The 21,466-nt window shown below is 44.6% G+C and overlaps 2 protein-coding genes across 4 annotated transcripts; one reads left to right on the top strand and one right to left on the bottom strand.

Annotated features, from left to right (window-relative positions):
* Nucleotides 1–5,365: 5,365 nt before the first annotated feature.
* POMK (protein O-mannose kinase) lies at nt 5,366–9,508 on the bottom strand. Its single transcript, XM_059471277.1, has 2 exons — nt 9,055–9,508; nt 5,366–8,543 (listed from the first exon to the last, which is right to left on the bottom strand). The coding sequence occupies exons 1-2, from the start codon at nt 9,340–9,342 to the stop codon at nt 7,770–7,772; spliced, it is 1,062 nt and encodes a 353-aa protein (XP_059327260.1). The 5' UTR covers nt 9,343–9,508; the 3' UTR covers nt 5,366–7,769.
* Nucleotides 9,509–9,849: 341 nt separating this feature from the next.
* Nucleotides 9,850–21,445, top strand: HGSNAT (heparan-alpha-glucosaminide N-acetyltransferase). 3 transcript variants are annotated; one of them, XM_059470241.1, is made up of 16 exons: nt 9,882–9,933; nt 10,202–10,341; nt 11,909–11,978; nt 12,587–12,656; nt 13,575–13,681; nt 14,138–14,214; nt 14,834–14,864; nt 15,740–15,900; nt 16,233–16,342; nt 16,757–16,878; nt 17,279–17,405; nt 17,526–17,612; nt 18,739–18,816; nt 18,924–18,994; nt 19,134–19,246; nt 20,254–21,445. In XM_059470241.1, the coding sequence occupies exons 3-16, from the start codon at nt 11,974–11,976 to the stop codon at nt 20,433–20,435; spliced, it is 1,341 nt and encodes a 446-aa protein (XP_059326224.1). In that variant the 5' UTR covers nt 9,882–9,933; nt 10,202–10,341; nt 11,909–11,973; the 3' UTR covers nt 20,436–21,445. The 3 variants fall into 3 exon arrangements, with proteins under 3 accessions (XP_059326223.1, XP_059326224.1, XP_059326221.1); XM_059470238.1 differs by lacking the exon at nt 9,882–9,933 and adding an exon at nt 10,850–10,971 and having other exon boundaries at nt 10,133–10,341; XM_059470240.1 differs by lacking the exons at nt 14,138–14,214; nt 14,834–14,864 and adding an exon at nt 10,850–10,971 and having other exon boundaries at nt 9,850–9,933.
* The last annotated feature ends 21 nt before the right edge of the window (nt 21,446–21,466 follow it).

Genomic DNA, 21,466 nt, shown 5'->3' with positions numbered 1-21,466 from the left:
ACATCTCCAGGTACCAGACCCCTGGGGAGAGGACATGCACAGGGGACCGCTTCTCTCCCAGGGGCACCGGAGATATAACAAGACAAGTCCCTTGGCTTTGCCGTGCCAGTGTCCAAGGGAAAGGCGCAGCTGGATGTGGGGCCAGGAGACATGTGGATTCAGCAGCTCCAGGAGCCTGGCAGGCAAGGAGTCAGCTGGCAGGGCTGGTGCTTTTTCAGTGGAATTGTGTGGAATGCAGTGCATGGTGTCAGAAATAAAGAAGAGGTTCATATTGTTATGAGCTCTTGCTTTTCACATAGGAACTAAATGTGACAGTTTATATTTGTCAAAATAGAAAAACTCCCATTGCCAAAAATCACAATTCTAGGATTATGCTTTGGCAGAGCAAGTGTTTCAGCTCAGAACCTGGAAAAGTTTTCTGAACTGCTTACTAAGATGCAGGTAAACTAGGCTGCTCTAACACTCACACACACACACACACACACACACACACACACACACTTTTTCCCTAATGCCTGATGTGGAATGTTTGAGCTACATGACAGCTTAGTTGTGCTTTTCACTAGAGCCTTCTGCTTCTTTCTATCCACCTCTGCCTCTGATACTTCCTTTTGCCATATCTTCCTTCAGATACTAGAACTGTTTTGGGGTGTGTGCTTGTGTTATGGTTATCCATCTTCACCCTTTATAAGACAATAAAGGGGAAAAACACAGGTATTTCTAGGGTGTGATTTATTTAACCTGTGTCAAACATTCAGAATCATGCCTCCTGTGCCTGGGAAATCTCTGATCCCTTACTGAATGCAAGGAGTCTAGACACCTCATTTGGATGGCACTTGCTTTGCAGATGTCTAATCAGCCTGAGGAAACTCTATCCTTTGGTGAGCTGTGTTCACAGTGTGAGATGTTCCAAGTCTTTCTCTTTCCATGGTATGGAACAGATTCATTTTAAGAGGCCTTAGATCAGGACATAAAAGAATATGAGTGAAAATGACAATATAAAAAAAAAACAACCTAAGGCACTGGTGTCATGAGAAAAGTTCCTTGCCCCACATGGTGTGGGAAAGGAGGATAGAATAGCAATTAGACATAATTCTAGGTCATTAAATTGGGATGGCACCCATGCACAGAACTGTGGAAACCACTGAGAGAAATTTTTTAAAAAGTCACTTATGCAACAACACAGAAGACATTTAATGAAGCATGGTTTCAGAGGGATTTTAAGCAGTTTCCTGTGAAGTTGAGGCTTTTTGTTTCCTTTTCTAGTATGTTGAACTTCTCTGCTAACAAGCCTGACAAGAAAGCGTCACACATCTTTGAAGAAAAGTGGAAAGAACAAATGTAAGTAACTTTGGTGCTCTTTGTAGTGCATTACTGTCTCTAGACCTCAGCTGAGATCAGGCTCCCTTGGATGGGGAGGAGAGAAGCTGTATTTAAGCTGTAACTAAAGGCACTCTTTGTATTAACCCTGCAGCTCGCTCTGGACAAGCTGGGAAGGAACTGGGACACCCCAGGACCCTGCCCACAGCCTCCCATGCAGAGGGCACCAAGGCCTGCATCCACACAGCATGAGCTCAGGTCCTGGCATGTCCTCTGCAGCCTCCAGCACACAGAAACAGACTGCCTCGCTCAGCATTGCCCAGTTCATTGGATTTAATGAAATGCTTGATTTCTGACTTTGATTATCCACCTGCCCCCAACCTAAAAGATGGGCAGAGACAGATTTTCTGCTTCCACATACCCCTCTGAATTTAGTAAATGTGAATCAATGGATAGGACAGGGTTAGATTGAGGAGCACAACAGCTGGTGCTGCCCTGAGTGTGACAGCCTAGCAAACCTGAAGAAAAGGGGGGATCTTCCCCCTATTTGACTGTAGAAATAGGAGTTCTGGGGGTGCAGGCCTCCTGCATGACTTCCTTGAAGAATCTGACCCAAACAGCAAAGGACTTTTACAGGTTAGCTTGCCTGGTACACTGTTATTTCCTTTTAGATCTTGGGCTTTTGTTTCAGTCTTGGGCTCCTAAAGCACGTTCAGAAGTGGGAATACAAGCTGCTCTTGAATTCAGTCAGAGCACAGCCAGTCCTTGCAGTTGCAATTTTGTGTGAGAAGTTGTGTTACCTGTCCATGTAGGTTAGGCAGCACATTTATTTGTGCCTTGGATGAGGCAGGATGGGATGACCAATAATTGTGCATGCTGTTCATGCATGAGGACAAAAGTTGTTTTATATTTTCTCGTACAAAAGCTGCATGTAGGGAAAGGACTGTCAGTTTGTGCTGTGCTTTTATAGCATCTGACCTACAGGATCCTGGCCCATGACCAATGCCTGTAGGCACCAAACTAATAATATGTAATGATAATATATGGCACTGGCAAAAGCTAAACATAGTTAATGGAGACCCAAGCTTAGTGGCCACATTTCCAACGTTACAGGCAAACAAGCCTGGAGGGTTTCAGTTTTAGTTAGACACAGCACCCTACTCTCCTTCCATACTAGGAATGAGCTCTTAGGGAGAAAAACACTCAAAAATCACAACTTTTATGGAGACTTTGTTCATTCCATGAAGAAATCCAGAATGTACTTGATAAAAGTACTCACTTCAGTCTCATAGATTTATCAAGAGAATTGCTGAAAAGGGTCTTCCAGCTTTACAGGGAAAGAATTCACTTTCCAAAAGTCATTAGCAACTACTAGAAATTTGACTGAGAGCTACTGAATATTATCAGTTTTGAAAATCCAGTTACTGCATATCCAAAATGTGAATGCTGAAACAGTGAGCTTGGTCTTTTAAAAATTATAGCCAAAGAATGTGTGTGTGTGTGTGTGTGTGTGTGTGTGTGTGTGTGTGTGTGTGTGTCTATATATAAATACATCTTTTTTAATGCATTTTGAGTTACCCAGAGATAAACAGAATAAAAAATTGCTGATATGTAAATATCACTGTAATGTAAATATATTCACCATTTAACCCTGATAAATACTGGATTGTAGACTTCTGAACAGAGACTGACAATTATTGGAAACCTTGTGGTCATCTCAAGTATACAGTGCCTCAATTAAAATAAAACCACAAAATCCTTTTCCTTTTTTAAAAGTACCCTGTAGCATATAATTTATTTGGTTGGACTCTACAAATATACAATTATATCATGCCAGAAGAACTTGAGAACCACTTTTTTCTTGTTCCCAGGGTCTCTTGACTGTTGGTAAGACGTTACAGTCATAATGATAGAATCGGTTTACAGTTGCATATTCTGCCAAATAGCTCACAAATTATATTTGGCAAACACCACTGCCTCTGTTTCACAAAGATAATGATCTGATGTTTTGTTTATGTGGAAAGGAAAATATTATTTAAGAGATTGTGACAGAATTTAAAAAAACTTTGTGCGGTATTCTCAACATGTGATACATTTAAAAGTTACCACTCTATTAAATACAGAGTAACACAGATTTTCAACTGATCCTTCAAAAAATAAAAATCAAACAAATGTTCAATTAAATACATTGTGTCCCTTTTATTTCCTCCGTATTTACCCAGACCTACACAACAATACAAACAAGTTGCCATGAAGGCTGCTCACCCCAAGAGGATTTAGTGTTATAGGAGTGCTTTCAGGATGGATTCTGAAATCCATAGTACAAAATGGGAAATGCTCCATCAGACTTGACCCCCCAGAAGTGTGCAGCCAGCAGGCAATCTAGAAAGGGAATCAGCATAACCTTGACACTGCTATTCTTTGGATGGCTCTGAGGAGAAAATGAAAGGAGCAGTGGGTTTGAACTGAATCTGGGACTCTGCTCTGAGACAGAGACCTCTGAGGTGGTTTCCATTCTATAACCTGCAGTACAAACCTGCCTGGTAAAAGCTAAACTTTAGTAGGAAATCCACTGGGAATTTGTTTTGGCAACAGCATTGGGCCAAGGATAGAGTCCACCACAGCAGTAGTGGGCCCTGACTCAGCTGCCACCCGCAGCCAGACTGTCAGCAGGCTCAGCTAGCATGGCCCCAGTGTCCTGCTCTCCTCCTCTGCTAGCACAGCAGTGTCCCAGCAGAGCTCAGTCTGGGAACCAGCGGCTATTTCTCGAGTCTAGGAGAGGGCTTCTGCTCTGATTCTTTGTCTAGCAGCTGGGTGGGTGAAATACGCTGTGGGACTGCTGCAGGGATGGCAGAGGAGGCATTGCCCAAAAGAGAAGGGTAAAGTGGTTACACTAACCTCAGCAAAAGGGTTGCTCTGACCCTTGGAAAGGGGCCAGACCCAGGGCCTTCATCTTGATAATGACAGCAAACAAAAGCCCTGGAATGACTGGGATCATATCTGCCTCGGCACTGATTACCTAGGGTGGTTTGGGGAACCTCCTCTGAAGTTTTCTGAAGGAGATAAGCATCAATCACTGTCCTTCTTGTGTGACCTGCATCTTTGTGCAGTTTCTTTGACTGGCTTTTTGGGATGGAAGAAGAGTAATACAATAAGAAACATGAAAATGACCATTGCCAGAGAAGCATTTTTTGTGGGAAAGGACGGGGAATGTGGGACACTTGATCAGAGCTTGAGATAAGAACCAGCAGCTGTTGTTGAGGTTAGGCAGAACTGTGGCAGTGGTCTTAGCAGGGGAGGTCATGGCCACTGGTCTAGAGCTGGCCGGGGACTTGCAGGCTCCCAGCTGTGAACAGGCCTCTTCCTGCCCTTCATCCTCTGATGCTTTCCACTGGACAGACAAGAGCTGCTTGTACTGAGGCAGCAAAGTCCCTGAATGTTTATCAAAGGCTGTGACTGGTGGTAAAGACTGAAATGCCCAGAAAAGAGAACTGGAAAGAGGGGAGACTACTGCATGTAGGGCTGTCCTGCCCCTTTTCCCCCTCTCTGTCATGCCTTGCCTTTTCCCTTTAAGGGAAAAGAAGCTGGAAATGTGGGAAGGACTGGATGGATTCATGCAAACGAGATTGCAGAAGAAGCTAGCAAGGAAGAATAGAAAGATGCAAACATCTGATTTTACAGAAAGACTGGAAGGAGGTGGCATGGTTTTGGTCTCACCAGGTTGAGATAGAAACGGACAGTAAAGCACACAAAGTCCATGAGCAAGTTAAAGAGGAAGTGGCATGTGTGGCCAACAGGTCAGCCCCTATATCTATCTGTCTTGTTCCCTCAAACTCACTAAAGCAAACACAATGATATCTTTAAGGGGTTTACCTTTAAGGGAAGTTTGCTAGGAAAATACTGGCTGCAAGGCCAGATTCTGTCCATGTCTGGGCTTCAGAGGCAGCTGCTAATAACTGACTCTAAACTGACCTTCATGCTGCCATCTAGTGTTTCCTCACAGACAAAAACAACATCCAAAAAAAGAAACTGCAGCTCCATAATATAGTATTCAGAACAAATCTGATTTATTCCTGCTGAAATACAATGCTGAATAACACACAAGCTGAAGGAGAGGGAATGGGAAAGAGACATGGAGAAGCCACTGCTCAAGGTGAATGTTTAGGGAGACACCTCTTTTAAAAAAAATTTGTGATTATTTCATCCAGGAACAGGGAATCATCTCCATGGCAAGATAATTATTCCGAACCAGAATTTTTCCACATTTTTTTCACTTGGTGAAATTAATATGGCTGTTTGCAAGGTGCAACAGTACACAACAGGGCAAGAATCCCAGCAGAAGCTTGTCTTAACCAAGAGACACCAGCACAAGATGTTTGTCAGGTTCTTGTCTGTCCTTGCTACACTCTTAAAAACCCTTCATGGAATGGTTATTTACAGCCATCAGATGATGATTTCCCTTTCAAGTGTACACGCTGGCTAACAAAAGGTAACAAATTATTGTGGGGGAAACATGCAGAAGATATGACCCTTGACCCTTTAAAGCCTTATCCCTGGCTTCAAGGTGCTGTAACAGGAGACTTTTTCAACTGCTGCACATCTTGTATTCATACTGGAACTGTAGAACTCTAACCCTAAGAATAAGAAGTCAAGAGTTCATGGGCTGGATGATGCATTTTCAACAGAGCATTTCTTTTCCCCATGCTTCTTTTAGGCGTTTTGAGTCAAAGTCCAAAACAAACCCAAAGCATCCACAATCACTGCTCTCTTTTGGAAAAGTTGATTTCTAAGCTTTGTCTTCTGACAACCTCAGTAGGAAAGCTGCAAGGAAGGAATGAATAAATGGAAAATGGCAAAAGTCTAATTTAAGAAAAGACATTGCCCAGAGGGAAAGGAAAGGCATAATCAGCAGCTTGTATTGTATGATATCAGGAATTAATTTCCTTATTTGCAGGAGATTTTTCCAATTTATAATAAAATTCTGATACCAAGATTTGAACATTGTACATTATGAAATGACTGCATGATCTCAGTGCAGTCAGAACATGGCTGGTTTATTTGCAGAGGAATAGCAGCACAGACAAGAACAAACCAAACTCTTCAAAAAGGAGCAAAAAGGACAGTGTACCTCTCTGCTTAGAAATCACCTCTCAGGTCACAATATAGAAGTTGTCTCTTAGGCTTTTCAAAGATTTAGTCCACAGCACAGAAAGTCCTCAGGTGGACAATGGTGGAGTCCATGTTTCTCATTCATATTATTCCTGGTTTTTCACCAAGGGGACTACATCCTGGATCCCAGTCCCACCAAACACAGCCTACTGCTGGATTAAGGCATCATTGCTCTTCCTTTCTAGCTGTTGGTACCAGGCTGTTACATTCATGTAGGTTACCTCAAGCTTTTTCCTAACACACTAAAAAGATTACTTTTTAGCAGCCTTCCTTTATCCTTAATGGAGTTTGAATACAGTTGTATGCTCTGAATACAGGAATTTTCTTTTCCAAAGGTTGTGTTTAATGCTTATTGCTGTGGAAGTCACATTCTCTTTCAGTTCCTTGTTATTCTCCTCTCCATCAAATCATGATGACATTAAGCCAGGATAGATAGGTGAATGAAAAAAAAATAAAGACACGCTTCAGCTCTTTTCCAAAGTGTTCAGCATTTCTGTGGATTACAGAGGGGCGAGAGACTTGCATTTGACAGCTTCATCTTGGAAGAGCTCATCTGGGAATAACACAGGACAAAGGCTTGAAAACCAAGAACCTGTGTCTGTAAGCAGACTCTTCAGAATTTGCATCATCTTCTTGCTTCCAGAAGTGGCCACACACTTGCTATTGTGGGATACAGGAGCAACAGCCATACAGCTCCAAAAACAGCCTATGCCCCAGCCAGCAGGGACAGACTGCCACTGCAGCTCAGGCCCTGGGGCTCACCAAAACCTAAAGTGAAACAGGGTACTCCTTTCTGAGTGACCACTGCTTTTACTGCATGGGAAAGTAGATAGGGCTCTGTGGGTGCAACACAGGCCAAAGTCACAGTAATCAGCCCAAAGCTTGTGGGGGGCATGCCATGGTCTCTGCTCTCCAGTCTCCAGCAACAAGTTAAGGTAGACCAATATTTTTTCAGCTATTTTTCTCTAATTTTTAAGATATTTTTTTGTGTATATGTTGCAAAAGAAAATTTATCATTTCTTAAGGAACAAATTTTCCCTGCACCCACACACCTTCCTTTCTCTCCCTCCTCCTCTTCCAATGGTAGATTGAACATGCCAATGGAAAGCTTGCACAGCTCTTGGATTAGGGGGATTTTTTTTTCTTTTAATCAAGAGGTACAAGTTCAGCTGTTCTTTTCTTCTCAGTTTTGGGGACAGAGATTTTGCCCATCAGGCAAGCTACATAAATAGGAGGGACATTAACTTAAAACCCCAGCATGTTGTTTGCCTCATGATTCACTATAACATTTCTCTAGTACTAGGCATGGCTGCCTCCCGAATAAGCAGAGTTAAAACTTTCCTGTAGGTGTCTAAGACCTCTTGGGCAGAGGGCCGTTCTGCCGGGTCCTTCTTCTTACACGCTGCATGGATGTCAAACAGATGCAGTCGTACAATGTCGCTTCCTTCAACATGGCCCAAGAAAAAATTGGAGACATCTGGGATTTTCCAGATGTCTGTTTTCTCATCATAGGGAGGCATGAGGTCATCTTCGAATGGCACATCTTCTCCATAGGGCCAACGCTGCTCAGGAGCTACAAACTCACCCCGGAGCTCCCTGTGACCACACTTCACCAGCCTGCCAGCACTCCTGTTCACAAGAGGCAGAGCGTCCAAATCATTCACCAGAACGTGGAAGTCACTTGTCAGGAGATACTGGGAGAGAACCTTGTCCAGGTCATTGGAGTCACACATCACTAAGGTGCCCAGGGGGCTGCTGTGCAGGTACCGAATGACACTCACGTAGTCTATAGCAAGCATCAGCCTGCGATGCCAGGTGTTCATGGCCTTGTATTTGGGAATGTGGAGAGTTTCATTCAGGCCTCTCAGTGAACCAAGAGGATGGTACTCAGTGAGGATTGTGAACTGCTGCTCACAGTAGCCAAGCAGCCGAACAACATGCTTGCTCTGAAGGGCTTTCAGCATCTTCAGTCCATGGAGAAAGTCCTCCTTCAGCTCTGAGTTGGTGAGCTGTGAAAGGACCACTTTCTTTTCCTTCCACTCAGAAAGAAAGACCTGAGAACATACAAGAAACACATAAGACACGTGGAGAGCCTTCTTCGATGAACAGCTACCAGCTGCTGCTGACCTCTTCCTGTGACTGGCTAGTCACAACTGCAAATTAGAGTCACCAGGCACAGTCAGCTTTAGGTAGAGCCGTGTACCTGTCACAGCAAGCCCCTTCCAATGCCACAGTTATATCACGATTTCCTACATTTTCTTTGGCATGGACAATGCATATGAATTAAGTTATTTTATATCACCCAAATAGCCAGTCTCACTCTGCCAGGATTGCACCAGTCTGTGATTCTGCTTGTGTAGCTGGATGTCATTTGGTGTCAGAGAGGTGGCCCAGGTTATGCTCTCGTACCTGTTGTGTTCGCCTTATCAGTAGCCATATGGTCGCGGATGCCTACGGTAATTAGCTGCTGAGAGGATAATCATAACAGCAGTGCTGGCGTTAATTAGGCAGCAAAATGTGAAAGCTCTTTATCCAGAGAAGAGAAGAAAGAAAATCCAAACTCACCTTTTTCACAGCACCTTCACCAACACACTTGAGTTTCCTGACTTCCCTATTTATGGCCTCGCAGGAAAGCCACGGGGAACAATTCTTCACCGCTCCGAATTTGAAATGCCCAAAAGGGCAGAGGCCAGAGTCCGTTTCGACTCGTCCCAGAGAGCTGGAAAACTTGTTGAGGTACAGGTAGAGAAAGGCATTAAGGAGCAGGACGGCCGCAAGCAGTAACGCCAGCGAGATGGATGGCACGTCTCTGGGAAGAAGCTCCCTCCTAACGAAATGCGGTTTCTTTTCCATGGCCGTGCCTTCCGCATCCTCCGTGAAAGACAGAGGCTAAGCAGAACCCTCTTCCCAACCGGGGGATGAACGCCTTTACGGCTTTTTCAGTGCCGGCTGCCCAGGAGTCCCGCAGGCACCGCGCTCCGGCGCCTGCAGCCTATGACGAGAGGCCACGCGTGGCAGCGGGACGTGTTAAAGGCGGCCGCAAGCTCGACGCTCGCCGCGCTGCGCATCCTCCCGCGTTTCCGCGCACGCGGGCCCGAGCCGCGGGCGGTCGGGCGGACAGGGACGCCTGACCCCGGAAAACACCGGGAAGCGCGGCCCGCGGGGCGGTGGCGGCGGCGGCCCCGCCCCAGGGCGGAGCGCGGCGCGATGGCGGCGGCGGCGGGGCTGGTGGCCGCGGTGGCGGCGGCGCTGGGCGCGCTGCTGATGGCGCCCGGCCTCTCGCAGCCCGACGGGCAGGGCGCGCCCGGGCCCCGCGGCGGGGCGGCGGCGGCGGCGGCGGAGCGGCGGCGGTCGGGGCGGATGGACCAGGCGCTGCTGCTCGTCCGCAACGAGCTGCCCGCCCCGGGCCTCAACGTCGCTGCCCGCTCCGGCTCCTGCCACCAGGTGAGGGGCTGTGCCGGGTTGGGGTCACCCCCGGCCTCCGCTTCTGACAGCCCGGCCAGCGGCGGGGCTGCTCCGCTTCTCCGGCGTCTCCCCGCGGCTTCGTCAGGTCGCTTCGCTTCGGTTTTACCTTCGAGCAGCACGCAGGGAATTCCGCAGGAGATGCTCCAGCCCCGTGGCATCTTTCCTTGTCTTTGCCACCATGCAAGGCAGAACCCCGTTTCACTCTCCTTTGGCACTAATGAGCTCCCTTCACCCTCTTCTTCTACAGTGCTTGTATCAGTTCCTGGCGTTTGTCCCACCAAGCAACGAGAGCCTGAGAAAACCAGGCACGGCGTCGGTAATGGTTGATACGCAGCATCCACTCACCCTGCTGCTCAACAGCTCTGTGGGTGACAGAGATCTCTGCAAGTAGGTGGCCCAGCCCCAGGGAGTACATGGATAGTGCTATCCTCTATTTGTGTTGGTTTGTTGTTGGTTTTTTGGGTTTTTTTTCCCCCTTGGAGCATTGTGCCTCTTCACTGCCTGCTCATCTCCTCCTTTTCCCCAACTTTTAGACCTAGAGCTCAGCCTTCACCCCACTGCTGTAACAGTGTGGTGTACTTTGGAATTGTGCTGAAAGGTGCGAGCAGGAGCAAAACCGATGTTCATTGAGGCAGCATGTGCAAGCACCTGGTTTCTCTTGCAGGGAGTCTCTAGCTCAAGAAGACAAATGATGGCAGTGCATGTGTGGTAAAGAATTGGTGCTGGGTTAGGGGAGGGTAATGCTTGGAAGAGGCAAGTTCTGTGTTAGATCACAGTGTTGGGTCCAAGTTTTTGGCTTGCCTTTCCTCAGGCTGACAGCCCCCCTGAGTGCTGCAGTGGTACCTGCATGTACTGGGGGTGGCTCACCGAGTTTTGTTTCCTTTATCATTTGCAGAATTCAGTATCATTTTGGAGAGTTTGGCAATTATTCCCTCGTGGTAAAGACCATAAGTACAAGCAACCAAACTGTTTCTTGTGACCTAATCATCAATGAAGGCCCTATCAACAGCTACCTCCGTATGTAGCGCTCTCTTTTTCCCTTTCATTCTACAGCCCACATGTATCCCAGCAGAACCAGCTTCCTAAGAAGCCAGTGCAGCCACTCATGTTGTGCTGGAGAGTTGTCATGGGCTTGCTCCTCTTCTTTCTTGACATCCTCCCTATGTTTTATACACCCATCTTGAGGCCCTGACCAGGATCAGGCCTCTTCACATGATATCCTGTCTGCCCTCAACATTTTTGCAGCAGGCATTAGTACAGAAAAATCAGTGGGTATGTGTCTGGAGGGAGATACTACTTCCTGTTTCCCTGCATGGTTTTGTATATATGCAGAATCCTCCCTCTTCTTCCCTCTATCTTCTCTCACAAAATGGGAAACAATTCACACAGTGTTTGTTTGGATTTTTGTTTGTTGTTGCACTTTAAATTTAGAACCTGACCTTCTTTTTTTTTGTTCATCTCTTATCCAGGACTGTTTCAAACTCTTGTCTGTGTCTGTTCTTTTCCATTACATTATTCTTCAGTTCTTCCAGTTTCCTAACTGTAAAGAAAAATTCTCCATGCTTGCTAACTAGGTGTATTGCCCTGTCCCCTATCTTCTTCACACTGAGGCTGTTTTGAAATCTCTACTTCCTTCTTCAGAACATATCACAGCACATCAGCTCTTCTCTCACTAGTGTCTTGTGATGCAATGCGGTTTTATTTTGCTCTTTTTATGCCAAGATGTGGAGTCACTGAGCTGCACTTTGAAACTAACCTGCTTTTGTGTTGGGTAGTTTGGGGGTTTTGCTGTGGGTTTTGATTTTCCTCTGGGATGTTTATTGCATAGAGAAGTGGGGATAATGATCGAGGAGTTGGGCTTTGTGTCGTGTTTGTGTCTCTCTTGGCCAAGCCCAGGTTGCTGGATGGTTTTGTTAGATCATTTATAGAGTTGTGTTCTTCCCTTTTCATGTAGCTATTCTCTTTGCTTTCCTGGTTTACGTGGGGATCCTTGCTCTCCTGATTGCTGGGCGCCTTCTCATGAAGTAAGTGAACTTCTTCCTTGCACGTGCCAGTTTAAGACCACACATCTCAGCGTGGCAATACTTTGGAGTCTCACTTGTAGCCCTGCTTGCACATCAGATCCTGTTATCAGGTTCCATGTGCACGTTGTGGCACATGTGGCAAGAAATGCAGAGTAATGCAATTTCACTCGAGGGATATCTTACAGCCTTGGTAGTCTGTGTGCAGAGCAACTGATGTTCACTGTAACCTCACAAATGCCCTGCTGCACCCTGATGTCCCTTGTTCCTTGTCTAGTTCTGAATCAGTAATCCAAGGCAGTGAGACCAAAGTGCATGTAACAAATGCAACCTTCTACCCTTTACTGAAAGGTGTAAATCATCTTTGCCTGTAAGCAACCCGAGAATAAAACCCCCAAACATGAGCTTGTGTCAGTGTATTTCCACAGCTGGACTTAACTGAGATCCTAGGTGCTGGCTGAATCTCAGTATTACCTATGTGAGCTGTAAAAACAGAAATAGGAACTGTCAAAACTTCTCTTTTATTCTGCTAAATAGCTTCTATTAAGGTGAAATTAACTATAAAGTACTTTTGGCTTTGTTTTGTGTTTTAAACTGTTACTCATTTTCAGAATTGATCCAGTCAGAAACTGGGTTTACAAGAAACTGAATCCCAGAGCAACTGATCGTATGATTAACTCTGTGAGTGACCACAGTATCTTTAGTTTGCATTCTGTAATGTTTGCATTTCTAAGAAACACACACTATCTGGACATCTGGGGACTTGTTTATTACTAATCATCTTCCCCTTGTGTGCGTTCCCCTTAGCAAATCTTGTACTGATGTCAGATAGGCAATTTTATGTCAATGGAGAGTGCTAGACTGGGTTTCCATGCAAGTGTAGTGGATTCCTTATAAAGCTCTTGCAAGTTTTGAACATACATCTTTGTGCCCTCTTTAATTCCTTTGAAACAAATGTGTTGGTAAAAATACTGTTCCCTTCTAACATAGTCAGTGTAAGGGAAATCACAGCCTTCATTACTGCTTCCAGCACAGCAGGAATTTAGCAAAAAAAATGAAATCAGAATTTCTCTGGCACCCCTAGAACCGGCATTTGTATGGGATCCTCATTTTGTAGTAGAATGTATATAGTTCATCAGAGTCTGGGCTTCATATTGAAGAGGTCCAAACCTGTCTAGAATCAAAAGACTTTGAAGCAGAGCTCTACAGCAATCTCCAAAGTCTCTCTGTGGTGTCAGACAAGTGCTGATGGGTTGGGGGGCTCCTGTTTGAGCGTTAGCAACTGGATCTGCTCAGCTCTGTTATAAAGCAGTACTCAGTGTTGGCAAGTCTCTGGTTGATTTGGAGGGGACCCAGCTCTGATGAGTCTCAAGCACAGGCTCATTTCACTGCGTTCTTCTGCCTGGTCAAAGGTAGCCTGGAGCATCTGCACGCATTATTGCAATGTGGTGAAGCCAGGAAGAGGTTAGAAGTAGACAAAAGAAAGACAGGGACAATAAAGACTGTGTGTGTGAAAGTTTGCAGTTTACTATCCTTTGTTCCCTAGTCAGCTGGTGCAGCTGCTGATGTGCTCTTCATGTGTCTGGTTTGTTCCTGAAGGAGCTCGGATCCCCGAACACCACAGACTCCATTAACTGTGATCCTGCCCCGCAGTCGTGGAGCTCGGGCTCGCGGCAGCGCCTGCGGTCCCTGGACACCTTCCGAGGGTGAGCCTAAGAGTTGCTCAAAATCAGCTCTTCCAAGGGGAATGACACTTTTCCAGTGGTTTGACAGTGTGTGGCAATATATAGCAGATGGACAGTTCAAGGTGGTCTGTTTTACTTGGAAGTTAATCAAGATTTTAATTCTCAGATATTCCAAAATATTTTGTAATTGATCTAATTTGAGGAGACATCAAAGTTGTGGCAGATGATGCAAAAAACCAACGTATTCAGTATGGAAATGCTACAAGGAGCTTGCTTTGGTTCACCACCACCCATGATTTTTGAAACATGGCTTACTGGTTGGTAAAGCTGGAAACCTAGGAAATGTTGCTTTAAAAATAAAATAAATCAAATCTCAGAGTTAGAAATGCATCAGTGGGAGTAGTAATCATTAACTTTGTGTTCATAAATATGCATTTCATCGACATGTGATACTTTGTGGTTTTGTTGTCTTTTTAGGCTCTCTCTTGTAATTATGGTGTTTGTTAACTATGGAGGAGGAAAATACTGGTTCTTCAAACATGAGAGCTGGAATGGTAAAGTACAATTGAGGAGACAGTTGCTCTGGGTTTTAACTGCAGCAGTATCTAGAAATGGTTGGTGTTGCAGCTGCTGCAGTGAGCTGTTGCTCAGCCAAAGGCTGGGATGCTGTCCTGGTTTGCCTCAGCAGGGAATCTGCCTGTTGGTTAAATGGGCAAAGCAGAGTGTAGTCCTCCTCATGACAGCATGGTTTCACATCACAGTCTGTGTGTAACCTTTTCTTTTGTGATACAGGGTCATATCTTTAACTTTCCTGGGTTGCTAAATGACCCTAGTCAAGCTGATGTTGCTCAGTGCTGTAAAAACATAATGCCTTGATTGGTAAGCTGATGGGGATGAAGTCAAGCATTGTAATGCCTGGGAGAACAGCAAGGATCCCATCCCTGAAATCTTTCCCAAGGCACAGCAATCAGTTCTGACCCTATTCTTGAAGAGTGGCAAATGCAGTGAAGCAATATGATTAGCTCTTTGTAGGTTTTGTTTGTAACATGTTTTAGGTTTTGAGACATAAATAGTTGCTAGCAGCCTGCAATTCCTCTAGAAAATCAGCAGTAATATAGTTAAATGTGAGGAGGGTTCAAGATAGGTAACATGCTCCTTTGTATTTCTCTGTAGGATTAACAGTGGCAGATCTGGTGTTTCCATGGTAAGTTTTCCTGAAGAATAGTTTTTGTATCAAGTGATTCTTTGTATTAAATATTGCAAGTGGAACTTTGTGTGCACCTTGCCTCCATGTGGAAATGTATTTGGAGGGATGAATTTGTGTAAAACAGTCAATAGTAGTCTGCCCCTACAAATAACAACATAACCCTCATGAACCAGTAGAAGAGCTAAGTGGTTTGGTGCCCACATCCTCCTCCTTCCCACACACAAGGCCCGGGTTACCCTGCCTGTGGAAGTGCAGTATCCCTGAGGAGCTCAATGCCATGCCACTGTGTTAAAAGCTGCCAGTCTGGCAAGATTCAAAGCTGGACTGGTGTGTATCCATAGATAAAGGAACCAAATAAATTTTGGATTAAGCTGATATTTCTATAACCAAAGAATGGTCTTATGGAGAAGCAATTATCCCATCTGCCCCTAACATGCTTCTCTACACCAGCTCTGGATTCTGTTGGAGTAGGGAGCTGGACTTGGACTGTGAACCTAAGCTAGAGGAGAGGAGTAGGTCAGTTCTCAATTTGAATCATAGATTTGAAGCTGGTGTTTGACTGTTCTGAAGATGCTAATTTGATTTTGGGTAATGGATTTTTTTGGTATCATGTAAATTGCTGGAAAAAGAGCTGACTGCAATTACAACCCTACCTCAACTGACCACTGAAAAAGGCAGAAGTGTCCCATAGTGCAAGCTCAGTAGCCTAGAAATTCCTAGCAATCAGAGGAAATAAAATCACCCAGTTTCACTCAGTGCATGCATCTCTGTTGGACCAATGCAGGCCACTCTGCCAGCTTTAGTGTTTGCTGTCACTCATACATATTATGAGACATCTGTCAGCTCCATTTCCCATCTGCTCTGTTCTCCAGGTTTGTGTTCATCATGGGGACATCAATAGCATTGGCACTGGGCTCCGTGCTGAGGTGGGGAAGTTCCAAGTGGAAGGTGCTTAGAAAAATCATCTGGAGGAGTTTTGTGCTAATCCTGCTGGGAATCATAGTTGTGAATCCCAATTACTGCCTTGGACCTTGTGAGTGGAACTTGTCTTCCTTGCATTTCTGTAACTTGTTCCTGCCTCCTTGGCTGGGCTGCTGCAAAAACAGCTGGATGGTATCTTGTGGAGTGCTGTTCAGTTCTGCACTGATGCAATTCTCTCTGTTAAGACTCTTGTGCCAACCACTGTTGATTGTCTTAATGACTTTCCCAGGACTTTGATGTACAGAAAATTGGGACGTCAGAGTGGAGGTGTCCCTTGTACCCACAGGTGCAGTGGATCTCAGCTCTCCCTGAAGAAGGATCACTTTTGTATTTACAGCAGAGCCTGTGTCTGCTCCTCTTCCACATTGCTTGCATGTCTTCCAGTGTCCTGGGATAATCTGCGTATTCCAGGCGTGCTCCAGAGGCTGGGATTCACATACCTGGTGGTTGCTGCTCTTGAACTCCTGTTTACGAGGGCTGATAGTGGGACTTGGGTGAGTTATGTGGGGAGATTCTGACAACTGAACTGATAAATCCTGTAGTCTGCGTTTTGTCCAGTTAATTTTGGCAAAGATTTTTCACAGCAGGGGAAAGTAATACTGGGTTTTGGCCTTTCTGTTTTCCCAAAAGGCTTTTGTTCTATGTATGAATCAAAATTCCTTTTGACATTTTCGAAGCTAAAAAACATTAAGGGCTTTTGTTTTGGTTTGTTTTTCCCCCCTGCCCCAAGTAACTAAGTGTCTGGAAATTGCTTGTGAAAAAGAAAGTTCTATTGGTAGAACCCAGTTTTGTAATGACTTCTCCCTCTTGTACCTGGGGTACAAGACTGGCTGCCAGGAAGTGCAGGTTGTCCCCAAGGGCATGGTTTTTACTTGCCAGCTAACACCCCCTCCCTCCATCTCATGCAGGAAGGACAATTCCCTGCTCTGCAGGATATTCTCCCCTACTGGCCACAGTGGATTTTTATTCTGGTGTTAGAAACAATTTGGCTCTGCCTGACCTTCTTGTTACCAGTGCCAGATTGTCCCAGGTAAGACCATGCACTCAGACAACTTAATGTGGAGTATCAAGTTGGTTCTCTTCTACTGAGTAGAGGGCGCATTTTATTAGCCACAGGGAAAGAATGGAGGGAAGAGCTTTCAGGCCAGCAGTGTTAAAAGAAGCATCCATCATGTGAAAAAACTTTCTTTACTTTGGTACTGAAGTACCAGATGTTGTACAGGCGATGTCACTCTTCTGTTCTATCTAAAGAAGAGGACTAAAATCTCCCTGAGGTCTGTGTGCAGCAATACATGATCACTGCAGTGTCATCAATGTGTGCCTCTAGCCTGGGAAAACAGAGCATTTAGTGTGCTGGGTCAGTGGGCCAGTGGCTGTGCAGCTGGACTGTAACAACATTTTGTGCTACAACCTCTCTGCCTCTGTCCTAGGGGCTATCTCGGTCCTGGGGGCATTGGGGACTTTGGAAAGTATCCCAACTGCACTGGAGGAGCAGCAGGTTACATTGACCGCTTGCTTCTTGGAGAAAAGCATATGTATCAGCATCCCTCTTCAGGTGTAAGTAGTTTTTGGTTTGCAGTTATGTCAGGAGTGGCTTGGGAATTATATGTGCAGGGGGATTTAAAAGAAAGGAGTTTGGTTTCTTGGGTTCTCTGTAACAGCTATTTTCTCTCTAAGGTGATTTACCAATCAACGATGCCATATGATCCTGAAGGGATCCTGGGGACCATAAATAGCATTGTTATGGCATTTTTGGGACTGCAGGTACCTCATTTTTTTTCTGGCTGCATGCTATAATGGGAAGATTTGAAGGCAACTTGGAAGTGGGGAGGCAACTGGGTTTCTTTACATAAGGCTGAGACTGGTTCTAGCAAAACCTTTTTCAGAACAATGCTTTCGCAATGGCTTAGCCTGAGGTGAGTGCCAGAGAAGTGGAAACTAAAATGGCAGTAGCTTGCATTAGATACACTGAGACTTCTTCTCAGTTTTTGTAAGGGATGGACACAAAAAGCTTGCAAAATAGACACCTGGTCTTTCAAGGCTGGGCTTATGCTGGGAGTAGGCTGGCTCTGCATGTTGGAAAATAAGGCTGAAACACACAAACTGCACAGCTTCATCGTAAGAGTTTCAAAAGTTGCAGATGTACTTGCTCCCCCTTGCTGATTTTCTGCTTGTTGTGCAGTGATAACCATCTTGCACAGGTGCTGTGTGCTCACCTTCCCTGACAAGAGAGATGCAGGGCTTCATACTGGTGTTACCAACACCAAAAGCTCACAGGTCACAACTGTTTAAACTACTGCACTTTTTGATGCAGTTTTGATGCACTGCTGGCTTTTCTGATGGTGCAGCAGCTGTGAACCAAACTGGAACTCTTGTGCTGGGAAAGAAATGTTACCACATGTAGCGCTGGGTAAAAACTGATTTGGAATATCTGTGAGGCAGAGCTTGGAAGAGAAGTGTGACACTGAGGAGTGAATTATCAGGACACATTGCTTACTGGTGTATGAAAAGAAGCATGTGCTCTGGGTGGGTCAGGGATGCTGTGGAGAAGCTCTTGGGGCTGGCTCTGGTGGTGTTCCTTACCAAGGGAGAGGGAGCTCAATTATGTTGTGTTGACCTAATAAAGATGCTTGTCCCCTTCCTCAGTTAACAGAAAGAAAGGGAGAAAAGGTGCACCTCTACTGCTGATTGGGTTGCATTTACATACTTTCCCCTTGTGTGTCCATTCTTTACAAAGAGTCCTCATTTTGAGGCTTTCAACAACCTGGCTGATAGAAATCCCATTCATGGTCTCTATCTTAGCACAGGTAGCTGGTGGAAAATATATCTGGCTTTTGAAACATGGTTACATTAATGGGCATTAATTATTTTTTTGTAATTTTTTTATAAGGCAGGAAAAATTACTTTGTTCTACAAAGACCAGCCCAAACAAATTATGAGTCGGTTCATCATATGGGGCATAGTAATGGTAAGTCTGATAGTTATGTAGCTCTTTAAAAGACATGTATCTTAATGCAATGCAAATATTTCTGAAACATGCTGCAGTGGTTATATAAACTTGACTTTCTGTTTCAGGGAGTTATTTCTGCTATCTTGACAAAATGTTCTAAAGAAGAAGGGTTTATTCCCATAAACAAGAACTTATGGTAAGCAAAGAGATCAAACATTTCATATGATTTCATTAAAGTACTATTTTAGCTCAGAGAATGTTTTATCTTTTGTACATTGAGATCTGTTATCACATAGTTCTCTAAATATTACTCTTTCTACTGAAAATGTTTGTAGGTCAATATCATATGTGACAACCATGAGCTGTTTTGCCTTCATCCTATTACTGCTGATATATTACCTTGTGGATGTCAAGAAATGGTGGTCAGGTGCTCCATTTTTATACCCAGGTCAGTAAAAACATCAGGAGACATATTCCTTACAATTCTTTCTGCACTGATACTATCCTTTTGTTTTCTTCGCTTCCATTGTCTGTAAGAAAGTAGGGATTTAGACTGAGGTCACCTGAAGGATTCCAGAATGATTGAGTGGAACCTTTACATAGAACTGGGACACTTGAGACCAGATATTTAGGAGAGAGGGACAATAAATTCTTTAAATGAGGGCTAAAAGCTGCTATTGCCTAATGACTGTTCTGAGTTTGGTATCAAGTCAAGGTCCCAGTGAACAGCTGCCTAGTACCAAGCAAAATACCACAGCTGTTCAAAGTTGGTTTTGGAAGGGACTGCTGAGACTTGTGTAACCTAATGGGAAACTCACAGGCCTGTCAACAGAGTAATACCACTTCTGAAGATGTGGAAGACTAAATCCCCTGGGCTGCTGTGTAGGTTGTGTCTCTGTGATTTTAGATAAGTGTGTTTCCCAAAGTATGCCACTGTGGTTTTAACCACACTGGGCACACAGCAAACATGAGTAGAGAATGCAAAGCCACAGCAGAGGGGACCTTTCAGCAACTTTGGTTCCTGTTGTCTGGATAGGAAAATAGGCAGGGTGACAGCAGGGTATCTTACCTCCTACCAGAAACCCCAGAGCTTTGAAGGGCAGTCAGCATTTGTTTGTAAAGGCAGCAGATCTGACCAGATTGGTTGGCACTCATCCACTCTGAAAACAGTAACTGTTATTATTCTCCTTATTAATATAATTGCAGCATACTGATTTGGCTGTATTTTCAATTTAGCACAGAGATTATTTGTATTTCTTTTAATAAATGTTTTGGGGGAGAGAACCCCTCAGACTGTATTTGAAAACAGTGTGTAGCATCTTTGGGGCAAATGACATTAGCAGTTGATGTCTTGGTGCCATTCTCTTTTATAAGCCTGGCACACCTCTGCCTGCTTGCTCTGAAGCAAGCCCATACCTGTTCTTTCAGATGGTATAACCCTGTGCTTCCTTTCAGGAATGAACTCAATCCTCGTATACATTGGACACCAAGTTTTTGCAAACTACTTCCCTTTTAAGTGGAAGATGCAAGACAGTCAATCCCACGCAGAGCATCTGACTCAAAACCTCACTGCAACAACTCTTTGGGTCATAATATCATACATACTTTACAGGAAAAGGATATTTTGGAAAATCTGATAGAGGTCGTCAAGGTCTAGCAGGCCTAGATTCTGATGAGGCAAGTGGATTAGCCTGAAATATGGTGGATTAGCCTGAAATATTGCCACTCAGGCTATATTACTAAAAAGGGATACTAGTTCAAGTTTACAGTGCCATGGAAGTCATCATCAAGACTTTTACGTGATTTAAGGGACAGTATTTTCCTATTTAACAAGAACTTACTAGTCTATTACAGTTGCTCTCTGTTTTCCATCTTTTGTAAATATTTTACTGATTTCCCTCTTTCATACAGAGAAGCTGAACATACCCTAACAGTTAGGCAGCCTAAGACACCCTGATGGTGTTCATGAAAGGAACTGCAAGGGATGGGGGATGGTGACTGCAAGGAGTTGTCAGAAAGGGCCTGTGGTAGCAGTTCCTGACACAGAACCCCCTAACTCAGGTGGTCTAGGGTTTGTATATATCCTTGGCACCTCTTGCATGCCTGTCCCCTCTGGCTACTGGCACACATTTAACTTGGCCAGTGACCATCTGGGAAAGCTTGGGGGCACCTTTGTGTCGCAGCCTGGTGGTGCTATCAGCTGATCATGCTTCATTGTATTTTTCCCATTTATTCAACCAAACCCTTAGGTTTAGGATCCTGCTGAAGCCTAAAATCTCCTCTATTGGCTTATTAATCAGCAGGCTGCTCCTACAGGTTTAGCAGCCCATCTGTGCATGTTCTGGGCCTTTGTGAAACACACCCCTTGCATGGACGAGGGCCGAGTTTCATGTGCTACACTCTAAGAGTGCAGAAAGGCCATTTCCTACTGACTTTGCATAATCACTTGGATATTACCAAATTTCAATCAAAACAATCCTCTTTCTACATGAATTTACTTAAGGACCCTGAATCTGAAAACCAGCAATACAGGTAGAATTCTGCAGACAAGGAAGACCTAACAGATCAATTCCATGTAAGATAACAGTTCTTGGAAATTCAGGAAATTCACTCACGCTGTGATTTCCAAACTAGTGCTAATAAAAAACCTGAAATACCTTGCTATGTT

The sequence above is a fragment of the Ammospiza nelsoni genome, chromosome 4 (genome assembly GCF_027579445.1).
Source record: "Ammospiza nelsoni isolate bAmmNel1 chromosome 4, bAmmNel1.pri, whole genome shotgun sequence".
Classification (NCBI taxonomy): Eukaryota; Metazoa; Chordata; class Aves; order Passeriformes; family Passerellidae; genus Ammospiza; species Ammospiza nelsoni.
The sequence above is the reverse complement of the archived record's forward strand: the minus strand, read 5'-3'. Positions and strand labels throughout refer to the sequence as shown.

Bases quoted from the DNA above. Each gene is read 5' to 3' on its own strand.
- POMK (XM_059471277.1), bottom strand. From the start codon at position 9,342: ATGGAAAAGAAACCGCATTTCGTTAGGAGGGAGCTTCTTCCCAGAGAC. The intron at 8,544-9,054 runs GTGAGTTTGGAT...GTATGTTCTCAG, and splicing joins GTGAAGGTGCTGTGAAAAAG to GTCTTTCTTTCTGAGTGGAA.
- HGSNAT (XM_059470238.1), top strand. From the start codon at position 10,133: ATGCAAGGCAGAACCCCGTTTCACTCTCCTTTGGCACTAATGAGCTCC. The intron at 15,901-16,232 runs GTGAGTGGAACT...CATGTCTTCCAG, and splicing joins CAATTACTGCCTTGGACCTT to TGTCCTGGGATAATCTGCGT. The intron at 18,817-18,923 runs GTAAGTCTGATA...TTTCTGTTTCAG, and splicing joins TCATATGGGGCATAGTAATG to GGAGTTATTTCTGCTATCTT.